The following is a 15,463-nucleotide window of genomic DNA, read 5'->3' as shown; positions in this document are numbered from 1 at the left end:
CACGGATTGGAAATCATTATTTTATTGCGCATTTATTTAAATGGTGAATTTGACTCTTAATATCTTGACATCAGTATTAATTCTAGATCACGTCGGGGTTACCAATGTGTTGTGAAAAGGAAGGATTGCAGGGACGAAGGAGAGTTCAAACTTTATTCCTCTAACACCAACTCAAACCTAATGAACTTCCGTAGTTCAAAATGCCTTGGGCCTAAACCGTGCCCCAGCCCCCAGTGTGCTCTAAAAATATTCAAGTTCTTCATATCATTGAGAGGATGTCAGAAGAGAGTCTGCAATAGTCCAAAATTCACCTGTTGTGGATATGTTTTTTTCCCCAGGAGCTTTGTACAGAATCCACCAGTTTGCCCCGCAGACGAAGCTCGCATCGAAACAGCAAACTAAATGACCGGCCACTGTCAGCGCAGGGTGAGCTGCGACCCACCCTCTCCTTTCTTGATATGGAACAACAAATCCTGTTTGTTCTGCTCCCTCCCCTCCTGTTAAAACCAAGGTGTGTCACTGGCAGGTTGCTATAATGCTGGTTAACAGGAACGTTTACCTGAATAGACTGGATGAGCCATAAAAGCTCCAGTATTCTTGTAAATTTCTCAGTGTCTATATGAGTATTGTTTCAAAACAAACTCAATTCTGGTGCTGCATTCACGTGGAATCTGCTAAGTGGCCCACTGGCTGTCATTGTGGAGGACATGCACAAGAAGGGGAAATGGCAGACAGCAAACTTAAAATACTTAAAAAAAAAATTGCCGTCCTCATGATAGATGAAAAGATGTTGAGCCGCACCTCTACATATATCTGAATCTTATTAGATTACCAGAAGAGGTTTTTTTTTCACATTATTACATGTTCATTTTGATCGTTGTGAATTTTCTAAACTGTTTAAAATTTTTAGAACTGTAATCCTCTGTCATAGAATTCAAAAAGAATGCAATTGTAGAAAACCTTTTGCTGTCACAGTAGGAGATGACAAGATGAGTTTTAATTTCTTTCTTTTTGTTTGTTTATAGTAAATACAAAGAGAAAGCAACTTTCTTAGTTACCTGCTTTCCTAGACCACTTCAAAGAAAAAGGTGTAAGTGAATGCAGCTTTAGTCCAGGTCACGTTCAAACTCACTGTCAGGATTCTTCCACTGCCTCCTCTTGAAGCTACCGTCTGATGGACACTGTTTTCTCTTGTTTCTCCTTGTGTTCCTCTTCTTGCAGGGCTAGTAAGGACGCTCTCAGGCACTCAGACCCCAGAGGCCTTCATGTCCCCTCCTACCTCCCACAGACTCAGCAACGGCCACAGAGCTGGAACCAGCAATGGCGTTGGAATTCTGACTCCATGTAACAGCACAGCCAGCTCCCGTGCCACCAGGTAAGTTGCCTTCCTTTCTAAGTAATTACATGTCGATTTATATGGATTTTTTTTTTCTTTTTGTGTGGAATCTTTTGCAAAATTCAGGTTATTCTTGCTCTTTGTCTCAGCTCATTGTTTTTGATTTTTGAGCAATTTATTGATTTTAAATTATTTCCTGACTTTTAAGCTATTTGGGGAAAAAAAACTATGAAATACCTTTTATTAATTCGTTGAGAGAATATATTGTATATCTAAGTCAATATTCTTTAATCCCAGTTCATCAAATGTGAATATTTTCTGTTCTGTTTTTTTTTTTTTTTTTTTTTGAGATTTTATCAAGACTAATCAAGAGCATTTTATTGATAGATTCATAAGAAATAACTGTCTCCTTGTAACTAGTAAAGCAGTCATGTATTGGTTGTATTCATTAAAATACAGGCTCATAGTAAATATTTAATGAAAAAAATAAATTTCATAATCCTATTCAAAGCAGTAAACCACAAGAGCTGCTGTTTATCAGACTTGCTATGAGTTTGAGAATTGTTTGTTAATCAAACAGTTCAGTTTTGGGTAAAGACAAACGCTTAGTCAACAGGAAGGTCTAAATCAATATCTGCCAGTTACCCGCCTGCCCATCTGATAGTCTCCCTCTTGTGCCTGAATAATGTATTGCAAGTACAACTCCTTGAAGTTGATATCAATTCTGATATTTTAGTTGTTACTTGCGGACTTTTTAGGTAAATTCCGTCGATTGTTCTGGATAGTTATTTTAAGTTTAACTTATTTCCAAAATCTCTTGCAGCCCGTGTCTATTGGATCTGGTAGAGATTGAAAGAAAGCTGAGGGAAGCCAAGGCAGAGAGAGAGCGCCTCCTAAGAGAGAGGGTGAGTCACCTGTTGAGGGAAATACAGCCACATCGACAATCCAAGTTGGATTCAGTGGACATCATCTCAGGTCACTCGTGACGCATCAATACAAACAACAACCATATATGTGGATGTTTATGTGAGCAAGCTTAAAAAAATCTGTGTCCACAACATTCTGGTGTGTGTGTCTGTGTCTGTGTCTGTGTGTGTGTGTGTGTGTGTGTGTGTGTGTGTGTGTGTGTGTGTGTGTGTGTGTGTGTGTGTGTGTGTGTGTGTGTGTGTGTGTGTGTGTGTATGTGTATGTGTGTGTGTGTGTGTGTGTGTGTGTGTGTGCGCGCGCGCACGTGCACATTTATACACACGCAGAAAGTCACTGAGGAAGCATCTTGTGAAATTAGCTCTTTCGTATTTGAAATGTTGACTAAAAGGTTTTGTGCATGCAGGAAGAGCAACGACAGTTGCTGTTGGAAGAGAGGAGACTGAGAGATTTCAACTCCCCCATGAAAGAGGTGGCAGAGACGCCATGCGAGCCAGAGCCAAAACCAGAAGGAGAGGAGGTTATCAGGCCCAGCTCTCCACCAAACTCCCCCGAGGTATCCATGAAAGAAACCATGAAAAGTTTATTTCAAAGGTTTTGATACACACTGGTTTCATTGACTGATGTTTAATAATCTCAGATTAAACAATAATATGAACAGCATTGATATAATTTAATAATTCATCATTTATCATTGTTCCTTTTATTTATTTTATTCTAGAATTTAGAATTCCATCTAAAGTCTTCAGCTTTTATTCAACAGTCAAGGAAAGAAGTGAGGCTCCTGAAATTGCTACTATAGTAAGAAAAGAAGAAAACCCTTAAAGAGTGAAAAGACTGACAGTTTTTGTTTTTTAATCAAATTCAAATAATACATTCTCTAACATTTTTATCCCTATATTTAGAACCATTTGTGGTTTCAGGGATATTTCTCCTTCCCAAATGTTGTAAGATGTGGATTAAATAAATGGTGGAAACAGAAGCCAGATGCATTCAAAAAAAGGAGTTAAAAGTTTTCTAATAAGATTCAAGGTTTTATCATTTTGGCTTGAATTGAAATGTCTGGGGTTCATCCAAATGTTTCTGTAAACTAAATGCCTAAATTCTTGCATCAGGAGTTTGGACAGATGTGGACACTAACTGAAAGGAATGACCACATGGCTTTATTTCTAACCATTCATTCTTCTGTTTGCTCAAAGGAAACATCTTGATGCAATGTGTAAAGATGTAGGAATTCAAAACCCACAGGTCCACAATTGTGACCTGATAGTTTCACATTATAACTTAGCTGTTGAATGTGGAAAATGAGAGGCAAGAGTAGAAGAGGTGACTATTGTAGACCACAAAGTAGCAGAGATTAGTAAATTGAAGTGAGGAAGGCATTAAAGAGTGGAAAGGCAGTTGGTCCTGATGATATACCTGTGGAGGTATGGACGTGTCTAGGAGAGGCAGCAGTAGAGCTTCTGACTAAAATTATTCAACAGGATCTTAGAGAGTGAGAAGATGCCTGAAGAATGGAGAAGTGTGATGGTGCCCATTTTAAAAGTAAGAGGGATGTGCAGAATTGCGGCAGCTATAGAGGGATAAAGTTGATGAGCCATACAATGAAGTTATGAGAGAGTAGTGGAAACTAGACTCAGAGCAGAAGTCAGCATTTGTGAACAGCAGTATGGCCTCATGCCTAGAAAGAGTACTACAGATGCAGTATTTGCTTTGAGAATGCTTACAGAGAAGTACAGAGAAGGCCAGAAGGAGCTGCATTGAGCTTTTGTAGACCTAGAAAAACCATATGACAGGGTTCCAAGAGAGGAACTCTAGTATTGTATGAGGAAATCTGGTGTGGCAGAAAAGGGTGTTAGACGGGTACAGGGCATATGCTAGCTGTGAGACAGAGGTGCAGTGTGCTGTAGGGGTAACAGAGAAGTTCAATGTGGGGTGGGACTCCACCAGGGATCAGCTCTGAGCCCCTTCTGGTTTGCAGTGGTGATGGACAGGCTGACTGATGAGGTTAGACAGGAATCTCCATGGACCATGAGGTTTGCAGGTGACATTGTGATATGTAGAGAGAGCAGGGAACAGGTTGAGGACATTTAGAGAGGTGGTGGTATGATCTGGAAAGGAGAGGAATGAAAGTTAGTCACAGCAAGACAGAGTATATGTGTGTGAATGTGAAGAAGTCAGGAGGAACGGTGAGGCTACAGGGAGTGGAGATCAGGAAGTTGGAGGATTTCAGGTCCTTTGGGTCAACAGAGCAATGGAGAGTGTGGAAAAGAGGTGAAGAGACTGGTTCAAGCAGGTTGGAATGGGTGAAGGAAAGTGTCAGGGGTACTATGTGATTGAAGACTATAAGCCAGAATGAAAGGATAGGTGTATGAGACAGTGGTTTGGCCAGCGATGCTGCATGCACAGAGGAGAGATAATGAATATATTGGTAGATGGATGCTGGAATTGTAGCTGCCTGACAGAAGGTCTTGAGGAAGACCAAAGAGAAAATTTATGGACTTATTGGGAGAGGATATGACGGTAGCTGGTCAGAGAGGAGGATACAGAGAATAGGGTTAGATGGAGAAGGTTGATTCGCTATGGCGACCCCTGTAGGGCAAAGCCGAAAGGAGTAGACTTTCACATCATAAATTGGGTGTTAACACATGAAACTAGCAAAAAGTCTTTTCTGCCTCTGTTCAAATCAACAGGACATGAGAATATTGAAGTTTATATGGGAAAACAATAAAGACTTGTTTTTATTTTAGTGCACACACACTCTTGGGTCAGCTATGAAAGGTTGTTAAGATGTGGTCAGTGCAGGAATATAAATCACATTTATAGGTCTTCCTCAGAAATTGAACTGAATTAGATGAACATTTGGTTTACACAAAATCTTCATCTCAGGGCATAAAAGCAAGTGATTGATTAAAAGCATATTAAAACTGTTCTGCAGCGCCCCCTGCCACTCTTCCTCTCGCCAAACTTTAACCTACGGGCCCACGTGGAGTCTCTGGGTCACGGGGTCAGCGGCTGCACGGACCTCCGGCTGACGCCACGACGCTGCGCTGGCTTCTTGACTAAGAGAGGAGGGAGGGTGAAGACCTGGAAGAAGAGATGGTTCCTGTTTGACGTGGACCACAAACGGCTAGCTTATTATACAGGTGTGTTCACAGTGATTGGTTGGACACATGAGAGAACCAGCCGGCTGCCCCAGCTATAGAACTAACACAATTGTTCTTTATTGTTGCTCACAGAAAGAAGTATGTCTCCAATTTTATTCAAAGACTATAGAATTTTTTATGTTACTGACCAGCTACTATGTGACTCCAATACATTTTTAATGACCCAAATGAGTCCAAAAATGTCGGAACCTGAATTAAAATGATCAATTTATTGTCAAACTATTTCCTTACAAGGTTGACCTGATTTCTCCTCTTCAGGTCTTGTAGGAGCATTTTCAAGGAGCATTTTCTGCATTTTATTGAAATGTTTTGGTCAAAATATAAATGTAAATTAAAATAGGAAAAAACCAACATGTCAAAGGACAGACACCATGAATAATAACTTCTAGGCTATGATGTTTTGTACGGTTGGGTTTGGGAGATAACTATCAAAGTCTAGAATTGAATGTGTTAAGTGTACAGCAGTGGATTGCATCTCAAATTTTAGTTTTCATCATAAGTCAGGTCACAGCATGCCACTTGATTTGCTGCAGATTGTGACGAGAGGAAGCTGAAGGGAGTCATCTATTTCCAAGCAATAGAGGAAGTCTACTATGACCACCTCCGAACAGCCACCTCGGTAAGTCAAATCCATCGCATGCCATCTTAACACTGTAATATTGATTGTTTCATGTCTTATCTGAAAAAGATCAAAGTGAGAGCACAATTCATATATATGACACAGTTGGGTTCAGAAATATTTGGGTAGTGACACAATCTTCATGATTTGGGTTCTGCATGCCACCACATTTGGATTTCAAATGAAATGACTACAACGGAATTGAATTACAGACTTTAAGGTTTAATACAACAGGTTGAACAAAAAATATATGATTAAACATGTAGGAATGGTAGCTATCTTTATACAAAAGCTCTTTAGGGGGCTCAAAAGTAATTGGACAATTAATTGTAACCCTAAGTAAAATGTTGCTTTTAACATTTTGTTGAGAATCCTTTGCAGGCAATGACTGCCTGAAGTCTGGAATCCATGGCCATCACCAAACGCTGGGTTTCCTCCTTTGTGATGGTTTGCCAGGCCTTTACTGCAGCTGTCTTCAGTTGTTCCTTGTTTGTGGGTCTTTCTGCCTTAAAATTTGTCTTGAGCAAGTTAAATGCGTGGTCGACTGGGTTGAGATCTGGCGATTGACTCGGCCATTGCAGAATATTCCACGTGTTTGCTTTCAAAAACTCCTGGGTTGCTTTTGCAGTATGTTTTGGATCATTGTCCTTCTGTACTGTGAAGTGCCGTCCAATCAGCTTTGCTGCGTTGGGATGAATCTAAACAGAAATTATATACCTATTAAACACCTTCCAAATACAAACACCACATCTGGAATAAACACCAAACCTTTTAACTGCCTAAGTGATGACAGGTTACGGAGGGAAGAGCCCATGCAGCCTTATTTATTTAATTTTTTTGCAGCCTTCTGAGTCCAAGAACTGTCCAATTTCTTTTGGTCCCTTGAAAAAGAGGCAGCTACGTATGAAAGAGCTGTATTTCCTAAACCTGTCCAGCAGTTCCTGCTAAACCCTTGCTCAAATTTGATTGTGAATACTCTCAAATTACAGCTGAGAGTCTGCAATTTAAGCCCATATTTATTATGTAATAATGTATAATTGTATCCTGAGTATATTTTTATGCACAGCTGAAAATAACAAAACTTGTCACTGTCCAAATTTCTGGGCGTGTGTGCGTGTGTGCGTGCGTGCGTGCGTGCGTGCGTGCGTGCGTGTGTGTGTGTATATATATATATATATATATATATATATATATATATATATATATATATATAATATACTTTTTTTTTTTTTTCTTTGAACTAATTTCCATTTGTGGCACAAATGGTGACAAAGGTAAAATTGATTGGCTATGTCCAGCCAGGTTTTGCTAACCAGGGATCAGATTTTATTTCATTGCCTGTAAGTGTATTTATTCATTTTTTTAAAGATTACTTTTTTGAAGAACTACCACCAGGAGACACCCAGAAGACCTAGAGTTTGAGAAGGGGTCTTATTGTTAAACTGTGCATGCATTTGCATACATGGGCATGCATGTTGGAAAGCTCATGTGACCTAACATGGTTGGGAATTTCATTGCTGAGACAAGTGCAGGGAGGATCAACAAAGGCTTTGCTGCTGAACAATGTCATTGCTTGAAAAAGGTCACATGACCCTACAGATTAGACATGCCATCGCAACAGGTTCCATGTACTGTATGTGTTTTGACTCAAAACTCAAACTAAAACTTTGAAGCAGCAAGATAAGTTCAGTCCATCTCATGTGAGGAATGTCTGCTGTTTGTGAAACATTTCTTTTTTTAGAGAATGACTACTCAGTGTTTAGTCTCAATTACTTGTTGGTATTGATAATTATTTATTTACTCCAAAATCAGAAGCCATATTTTAGTTATCTCTAAATCACAACTGCTATAGTTCTCAGGAAAGTTTTAGTTCCCCTTTTGATTTAAATATCTGCACTGCAAGCAGTTCAAGTCTTTGTTTAATTGTTGTGGCTTTCCGTCTTTAAGTCTTTTTGCCAGTTTATTGGTATTGGGATTCAAAATTCATATTAGATTTTTATCCCTCATGCAAATGTTTAAAATCTTTTAAATGACAACTATGTTTTGTCCATGTTTCTTTAACGTGTGTAGTTTTCAGTATACTCACAATATTGTATCAGTTTGAAAATAATGAATAAAAAATTAAACGGTAGCTCAGTGTGAATGAGGTCATTATGTTAGACAATTGTGATATTTTTAAACCTTTTTAAGAGCATACTTTTTTTTAATACATATAATCGTTAATTCCCTAGACTGCGATATTTTAGATCTTCATATCAGTGACTCAATTTTCTTTCCAGTCTCCTCGGCCCAGCCTTACATTCTGCGTCAAGACATACGATCGTCTCTTCTTCCTGGTGGCCTCCAATCCAGTATCGATGAGGATTTGGATGGACGTCATTGTCACAGCAACAGATGAGCACAGCCGATACTGATGGTGACTGCAAAGCCTATTGTGTAAAGTAGACGAAGAGACTGTGAAGGTGTCAAACTGATGTTCTTTAACTGAGCAGAAGCAACTGTTACTGGAAATAATCTGCACACTTGGTCGTCTGTTACTGGGAGGTTTGTCTTTTTGGGACTGACCGCCCCCTGCTGGACATTGTCCAGCACTCCCTTTTCTTAAAAAAGCAAACCCTATTTTCGAAGGAAACATGGTAACCACATTACTCAGATAACCAAAAAATCAGACACGACTAGTACTGAACTTACGCTTTCTTTGTTCATTCATACTATATAAGATCCCTTCAAATCCTCACAATTCGGTAAATGTATCTAATAACACCTGTGGCATTGTGGAATTGGCACTCCAATTTTAGCATTATTTCCACAAGGCCAGAGCGTCCAGTGTGAGCATAGAATGCATTCTGTCCGTCTGAGTTAACTAAATAGCAAATTTTGCGCCCCCAATTAAAACGTTTAAAAGTTGGCACCTTAAGTTATTGTTTTGAGTTTTTTTGTATATGACCCCACAAATAAAAACAGTTAGAAAACACTACCAAAACAAATACGAAGAGTGTTAATATCCATTAGAAGGCTTCAAAAATTCTGTGTATGGCTCATTGGGAGGGGTCTGCTAACATGTACAAATCCAGGGCTGAAAAATATTAGTGGGATCAGGTTGAATCCCTCTCAGTTTAGCAGTCTTTGCCTCCAGAGTTTCAAACCTCTCCGTACCAGCTGGTCAGGTCACACCTCCGACAGAGTGCCCCCCACCCGGGCATAGTGAGGGCCTGGCACTGCTGTATCCATCAGCTGCTTTGAAATCCTAGTCTTTGTGCAGCACAGCGCTCTCCTTCATTCCTGGCACGTAGTAACAGTTCAGGTCCAGACTAGCACCACAAACCAAAGGATCCTTCAGTAACCAGTGAAGAGTTAAAATGTTGAGTTCTGTGCCACTCAAGCAGATCATGGACTTAAAAAAAAAACTGACAAAAACAAGGTAATCCAATTCAAATATTTAAAGACTGATCAAATCAGAGTAGCATCTAGCCCTATATCATTAAGGGCCTGAAAATGCAGCTGTCTCCATCCCTCCAAATTAAATAAAAAGGTCCTGTTTTCATAGCACATTTTAGTTGTCCATCTGTATAGTGCAGTGCTATCAAATCCCCTCTACTGCATTTGCATGAACCTCAGAGGAAAAAACACTACAGAATTCATCAGGCTCCGTCTGTCTTCGGTCACATCAATTTTGTCATCAAGAAACATCTTGGCAACCCTGTGCCATTGGAAGCAATGCATCGCCCATTCCATTACACTACCTCCAAGTATTACCGAAGATGTGGCGTGGATCATGAACTGTTACACACCTTCTTTGTACTTTTCCCCATTTTTCTGGTGCAGGTCAATCTTAGTTTCATCTATCCAAAGAATGCTTTTTCACAAATGAGCTAGTTTTTTAGATTTTTGTTTTTTCGTTTGGTCGAGGTCAAATCCGGTCTTTCTATTTTTGAGGCTTATTAATGGATTGTATATTGTATTGAAGGAAGTAATGATAGTCCTCCTGTGAAATAGTGGCAGTGAACCAGTAGCAAAACTTTCATTAACATCTAGCATGACGTGGGCTGAGCTGTGCCAGTAGGATTTATAAAATTGTACTGTGAGATGATCAGTTCCGGACGCCCTGCATGCTGTGGAGGGCAGTATACACTTTTTGTGCACCAGGCAGGCACTCTAGCCAGTAATTGGTATCCTCAGAAACCTGGAGTAGTTGCCCGCAGAATTCCACAAACCGTTCCTTTCTCTCTTTGTGTTCATTCTTCTGCATTAAACAGCCCTCAATTCACTCTGTGCGTGCCCTGTGTCTGACAGTATGGGGTGAGTCTGCTTTCTCTGCCCATGTTTCCTCTCCAAGCCAAAGCAGCAGCTAGGGGGAGCATCAGTCTCTGTAATGTTTTGGATTAGTAACCTGACCAGTGTACCCTGCGCATTGTTTCAAATAGTTTGGCTAAAATCATTCTATTACTTTTGAGGATCTCAATATACCGCCAATTTCTTGTGGACTCACTGTGTTCCAGTTTCGTCATACCAGTCTGCAGATCTCTGATAGATTAGGTGCTGTTATGCGTGACATTTAATGTTTGACACAATCATTTGATTTTATCCTCTCCCTGGTCCCATCATTGCTTTAACTTTTGTTTTGTCTAAAAATAATGATGATAAAGCTCTGGTCACGAGTTTACACTGAATTAAAAAGCCAGGAAGGACTTTTAGGTAAGATTTAATAACTTAAAACATTACCTAGAGGCAATGAATGATCAGAATGCTAAAAGTATGAAAATGTTGAAATCATACTTGAAACAATAAATAGGATTCCAACAAGCTAAAGAGCTACATGGATCATACAATATGTAATAAGTCTGGTTCTTATGTGCATCCTCCTCTGTAAGTCCACCAGGTCATGAGAGATCAGCTTCAGCTTTGTCAGTATTCATAGAAAACAGACTAAAATTAGTACATGCACTTTTAACTGAGACAGAATGAGGAAAAAAAAAAATCCAGAAAATCACTGTCTGATTTTTATTTATTTCTATAAAGAATTTATTTGCAAATTATGGTGGAAAATAAGTATTTGGTCAATAACTAAAGTTCATCTCACTACTTTGTTGTATACCCTTTATTGCCCATAACAGAGGTCAAATGTTTTCGGTAAGTCTTCCCAAGGTTTTCACACATTGTTGCTGATATTTTGGTCCATTCCTCCATGCAGATCTCCTCTAGAGCAGTGATGTTTCGGGGCTGTTGCTGGGCAACATGGATTTTCAACTCCCTCCAAACATTTTCTATGGGGTTAAGATCTGGAGACTGGCTTGGCCGCTCGAGGACCTTGAAATGCTTCTTATGAAGCCACTCCTTCATTGCCCGGCGGTGTGTTTGGGATCATTGTCATGCTGAAAGACCCAGACGCGTTTCATCTTCAATGCCCTTGCTGATGGAAAGAGGTTTTCACTCAAAATCTCTCGATATGTGGCCCTGTTCATTCTTTCCTTTACACGGATCAGTCATCCTGGTCCCTTTGCAGAAATACAGCCCCAAGGAATGACGCTTCCACCCTCATGTGGAAGTAGTAGCATTCTTTCTCCTCCAAACACAAGTTTAGTTTTTACCAAAAAATTCTATTTTGGTTTCATCTGGCCATAGGACATTCTCCCAATCCTCTTCTGGATCATCCAAAGGCTCTCTAACAAACTTCAGATGAGCCTGGACATGTACTGGCTCAAGCAGTGGGACACATCTGACACTGCAGGATTTGAGTCCCTGACGGCGTAGTGTTTTGCTGATGGTAGCCTTTGTTACCTTGGTCCCAGCTCTCTGCAGGTCATTCACTAGGTCCCCATTTGTGGTTCTGAGATTTTTGCTCACTGTTCTTGTGATCATTTTGATCCCACGGGGCGAGACCTTGCGTGGAGCCCCAGATTGAGGGAGATTATCAGTGGTCTTGTATGTCTTCCATTTTCTAATAATTGCTCCCACAGTTGATTTCTTCACACCATAGCCTTACATATTGTAGATTCAGTCTTCCCAGCCTGGTGCAGGTCTACAATTTTGTATCTGTGTCCTTTGACAGCTCTTTGGTCTTGGTCATAGTGGAGTTTGGAGTGTGAGTGTTTGAGGTTGTGGACGGGTGTCTTTTATACTGATAACCAGTTCGAACAGGTGCTATTAATACAGGTAATGTGTGGAGGACAGAGGAGCCTCTCTAAAGAGGTTACAGGTCTGTGAGAGCCAGAAATCTTGTTTGTAGGTGACCAAATACTTATTTTACTGGGGAATTAACCAATTAATTCATTAAAAATCCTACAATGTGATCTCCTGGATTCCTTCCCCTCATTCTGTCTCTCATAGTTGAAGTGTACCTATGATGAAAATTGCAGGTCAATTGGTGAAATCCTAGTCAATTGGTGGCTGACTAAATACTTTTTTGCCCCTCTGTAGCTCTTAAACATTGCAACAGAATAAAAGTTCCCTTGACTACCTGACTGACGACAGTGACTTGTCACTCTCATTCATAGACTAGTAACCCTCACAGTCAATGCTGTCTGATACTGCCATTAGCTTGCTGGCTGTTGTTGCAGCACAAGTTCTCACTTGCTGCACCCCTTTTGTATTAGAATGGGCTCTCCAAAGCTTCATGCTCCATCAGTTCTACAATATTGCATGTTCAACACCGGCCTCACAAATGACACCTTTCTCACTCTTCTGTCTCTCCTTGTCCCTGTTATCTCAGCTGTCTCTCTTACCTTACTTGCCTGGCTACTTTGACCTCATTGCAGTTGTTGACTATCATTAGCTGTTTTCTCCAATGAGAGGCCAAGTGCTTTAAAAGCAGAGACTGAACACCAAGACAGAACTTTACTGATTGGTGACACTGCCTTCCAGTATCTGGGCACCTCTCTGCAAAGGAACTCATCACTAATGACCAGAGGTCTGTTAGACAGGTATTAGTTGCTAACTGAGCTGGTGGCAACTACTGTATGGATATTACGTTCACAGGAACGTTCACTCCTTTAGCAGGTAAGCCTCCTCCACATTCTCGGCAAACAACATTGTGACTCTGTTCACCTGTGCCGTGGATTTAACAGATTCTATACATTACCAAATATGAATAAAGAATTCACAGATTACTCCCCCAGGCAGATTGATGAATGCAGCTCACTCGCAAAAAAAAAAAAAACAGCTTCTGTGGATTACTTTCTGCAACCTCTGGTGACTCAGCTATCATCATACATAAGGGATACAATCGACTTCATTAAAACCATTAAGTCCATTACGCATATAGAAAATAGTGGTATCTTGGTGACAATGGATATTAAATCCGTCTATACAAATGTTCCCTTTGAGGCTGGTATTCTGGGCACAACATATTTCCTGGATAGGAGAGCTACTCCCAATCCTAGTACAGAGATCACTGTGGGTCTCATAAAACAAACTCCAAGAATTATTTTCTCTTGGGCACTGACTTTTTCTCACAGACCTCTGGAGTGGCCATGGGGTCTAGGACATCACCTAGTTTTGCCTCACTATATGTGGGATGTTTTGAGCACCATGTTGAGCACGAATTGCTCACTCTGTCACCCCGAAATAGAACCACCCCTGAAGTGATGCCCATTTCAGATTTCCTTCCTTTCTCCAGTCCTTGATTGCTGCTCTACTGCTCACAATGTCCCGGTCCAGCGCCAGTATCTTTTTGACTGACCCACCTGCTGCTACCCACTTCTTCTGCCATTCACGAGGAGTTCACCTCCTAACCGTCAGCTCTCTCGTCCACACGTCTGCAGAACCTGTTGATTTAATAATACAACTTACCTGCAGACGTGGAACCTGTTTTTCCAGGCTCACTATTCCAAAGCCGCCATCCCTACACCTTGAATACAGTAAACCGTTAAAGGTTGATGGGGCGAGATGAAGCCAAGACTTCACTGCCTTCCTGACTGCGCTGTCTACGGCTACCAGCATTGTTATCGGTGGCTCGCACAAATCCGCTTGATAAAGTAACCTTTGCAAAGCAAAAGAGTTTAGAAACTGCATGCGTTGGGACGGTTTAAGGGGTATCCGCTTAATTCTTCCTATCCATTCTTCTACCTTAATAATCAGGTTCAGTTTCCTGATTCCGCTCATTGAATCTACCGCTATACCTAAGTATCGCACAGCTTCCCCTGTGTTAACCATGTGGAGGGGCTCTCCACTGACTTCCCAGGATTTGCAGGCGTTTACCTTTCCTCTATCTACATAAAACCCGTGGCACTTCCTGGGCTGAATGTTGAGCCCAGTGGCCTTACAAAATGCCTCAACCATACTAAGACTACTTCCCATTCCTTTGACCGAACCGGTTAATAACACAAAGTCTTCTGCAAATGCTAACGCCGCGATTAATTGTCCATCCAATGTGAATCCAGCTCTGCGGTCTTTGATTGCCTGAATCAAGGGGTTCAAGGCCAGGTTGAAAAGCAGCGGTGGCAAGGAATCCCCCTCTTTGCTCCGACCTTTATGTTGATGGAGGTTGTCTTCTCTCCTCTGCTTCTTATCTTCGTCACGCAGCCTACATATGACTCTTGAATGAACATGATCACGCTGGGGTCTACCTTCCTCTGTTCTAAAGCGCACAGGATATGCCTGTGAGATATTGAGTCAAAGGCCCGAGCAAAGTCTACGAACACTACTGCAATAGGGCATCCATTCTCCCGTGAATGTCTCATCATATTATGTAGTATAATAATATATCTATCATAATATAATAGATTATCGGCACAACCGTTCGATCCTGCCATAAGCACCCTTTGCCTCGGATTGGGCTTACAAGCTCTCCTCAGCGTCGTTGCAGTCACCTTTGAAAACAGTCTTACAAACATTGACCCTATTGTAACCGGTCGCCAATTATTAATGTCACCTAAGTCATCTACATCTGCTAACTTCGGGATTTTTTTGCTGTCTGTGAATTTGCTCTGCCCGTCTGATCCCCCATGTATATATTTGATGTTATATTTTATTGTTTGTTTTTTATATTGTATGTTAATGATGTCAAAAATAAATATGAATATGAAAATAAATAGAGACAGACGTGTTTGTGAACACACTTCCGGCTCACTTCTGGTAAGCATCTGAGGAAGGGCCTATGTATTGCTTAAAACGTCAAGCATGCGAGAAAAGGTTGCCTTGTAAATTTTCTTTTTGGAGCACTTTTGGTGTGAGGACTTTTTCAAAACTTCATTTAACAGTTTCATGGCCAATTACATTTTCTGCTCCCAAAGAAACTTCCACCATGCTGGACTGAGAGCCATCAGTTCCTATCTTGATGTTGTGCTTCCGTTTCAGCGTGGAGAAGACCTGGCCAGTGGAATATAAACCTGAATTGAGCCCTAACTCTCAAAAAGCACCACTAAACCATTTAGAATAGAACTTTATTAATCCCGGAGGAAATTCTTTTGTCGGACGGCA

General features: G+C 40.7%; 1 protein-coding gene across 3 annotated transcripts in view; it reads left to right on the top strand.

The window, feature by feature from the left end:
- phldb3 (pleckstrin homology-like domain, family B, member 3) overlaps window positions 1-8,960 on the top strand; it is a 30,962-nt gene extending 22,002 nt beyond the window's left edge. For 2 of the 3 annotated variants that reach the window (XM_086153640.1, XM_086153641.1), the window contains exons 9-16: window positions 339-511; window positions 1,026-1,090; window positions 1,222-1,375; window positions 2,160-2,241; window positions 2,667-2,816; window positions 5,199-5,406; window positions 5,961-6,046; window positions 8,326-8,960. In XM_086153640.1, the coding sequence (XP_086009766.1) occupies window positions 339-511; window positions 1,026-1,090; window positions 1,222-1,375; window positions 2,160-2,241; window positions 2,667-2,816; window positions 5,199-5,406; window positions 5,961-6,046; window positions 8,326-8,460 (1,053 nt within the window). In that variant the 3' untranslated portion in view covers window positions 8,461-8,960. The remainder of the gene's footprint in view (window positions 1-338; window positions 512-1,025; window positions 1,091-1,221; window positions 1,376-2,159; window positions 2,242-2,666; window positions 2,817-5,198; window positions 5,407-5,960; window positions 6,047-8,325) is intronic. The other variant, XM_086153642.1, reaches the window with a different exon arrangement.
- Window positions 8,961-15,463: the final 6,503 nt, after the last annotated feature.

This window comes from Fistularia commersonii, chromosome 10, assembly GCF_037954325.1.
Source record: "Fistularia commersonii isolate RoL2024-O1a breed Wild chromosome 10, RoL_Fcom_v1.0, whole genome shotgun sequence".
Classification (NCBI taxonomy): domain Eukaryota; kingdom Metazoa; phylum Chordata; class Actinopteri; order Syngnathiformes; family Fistulariidae; genus Fistularia; species Fistularia commersonii.
This window is presented reverse-complemented; position numbering and strand designations above follow the sequence as displayed.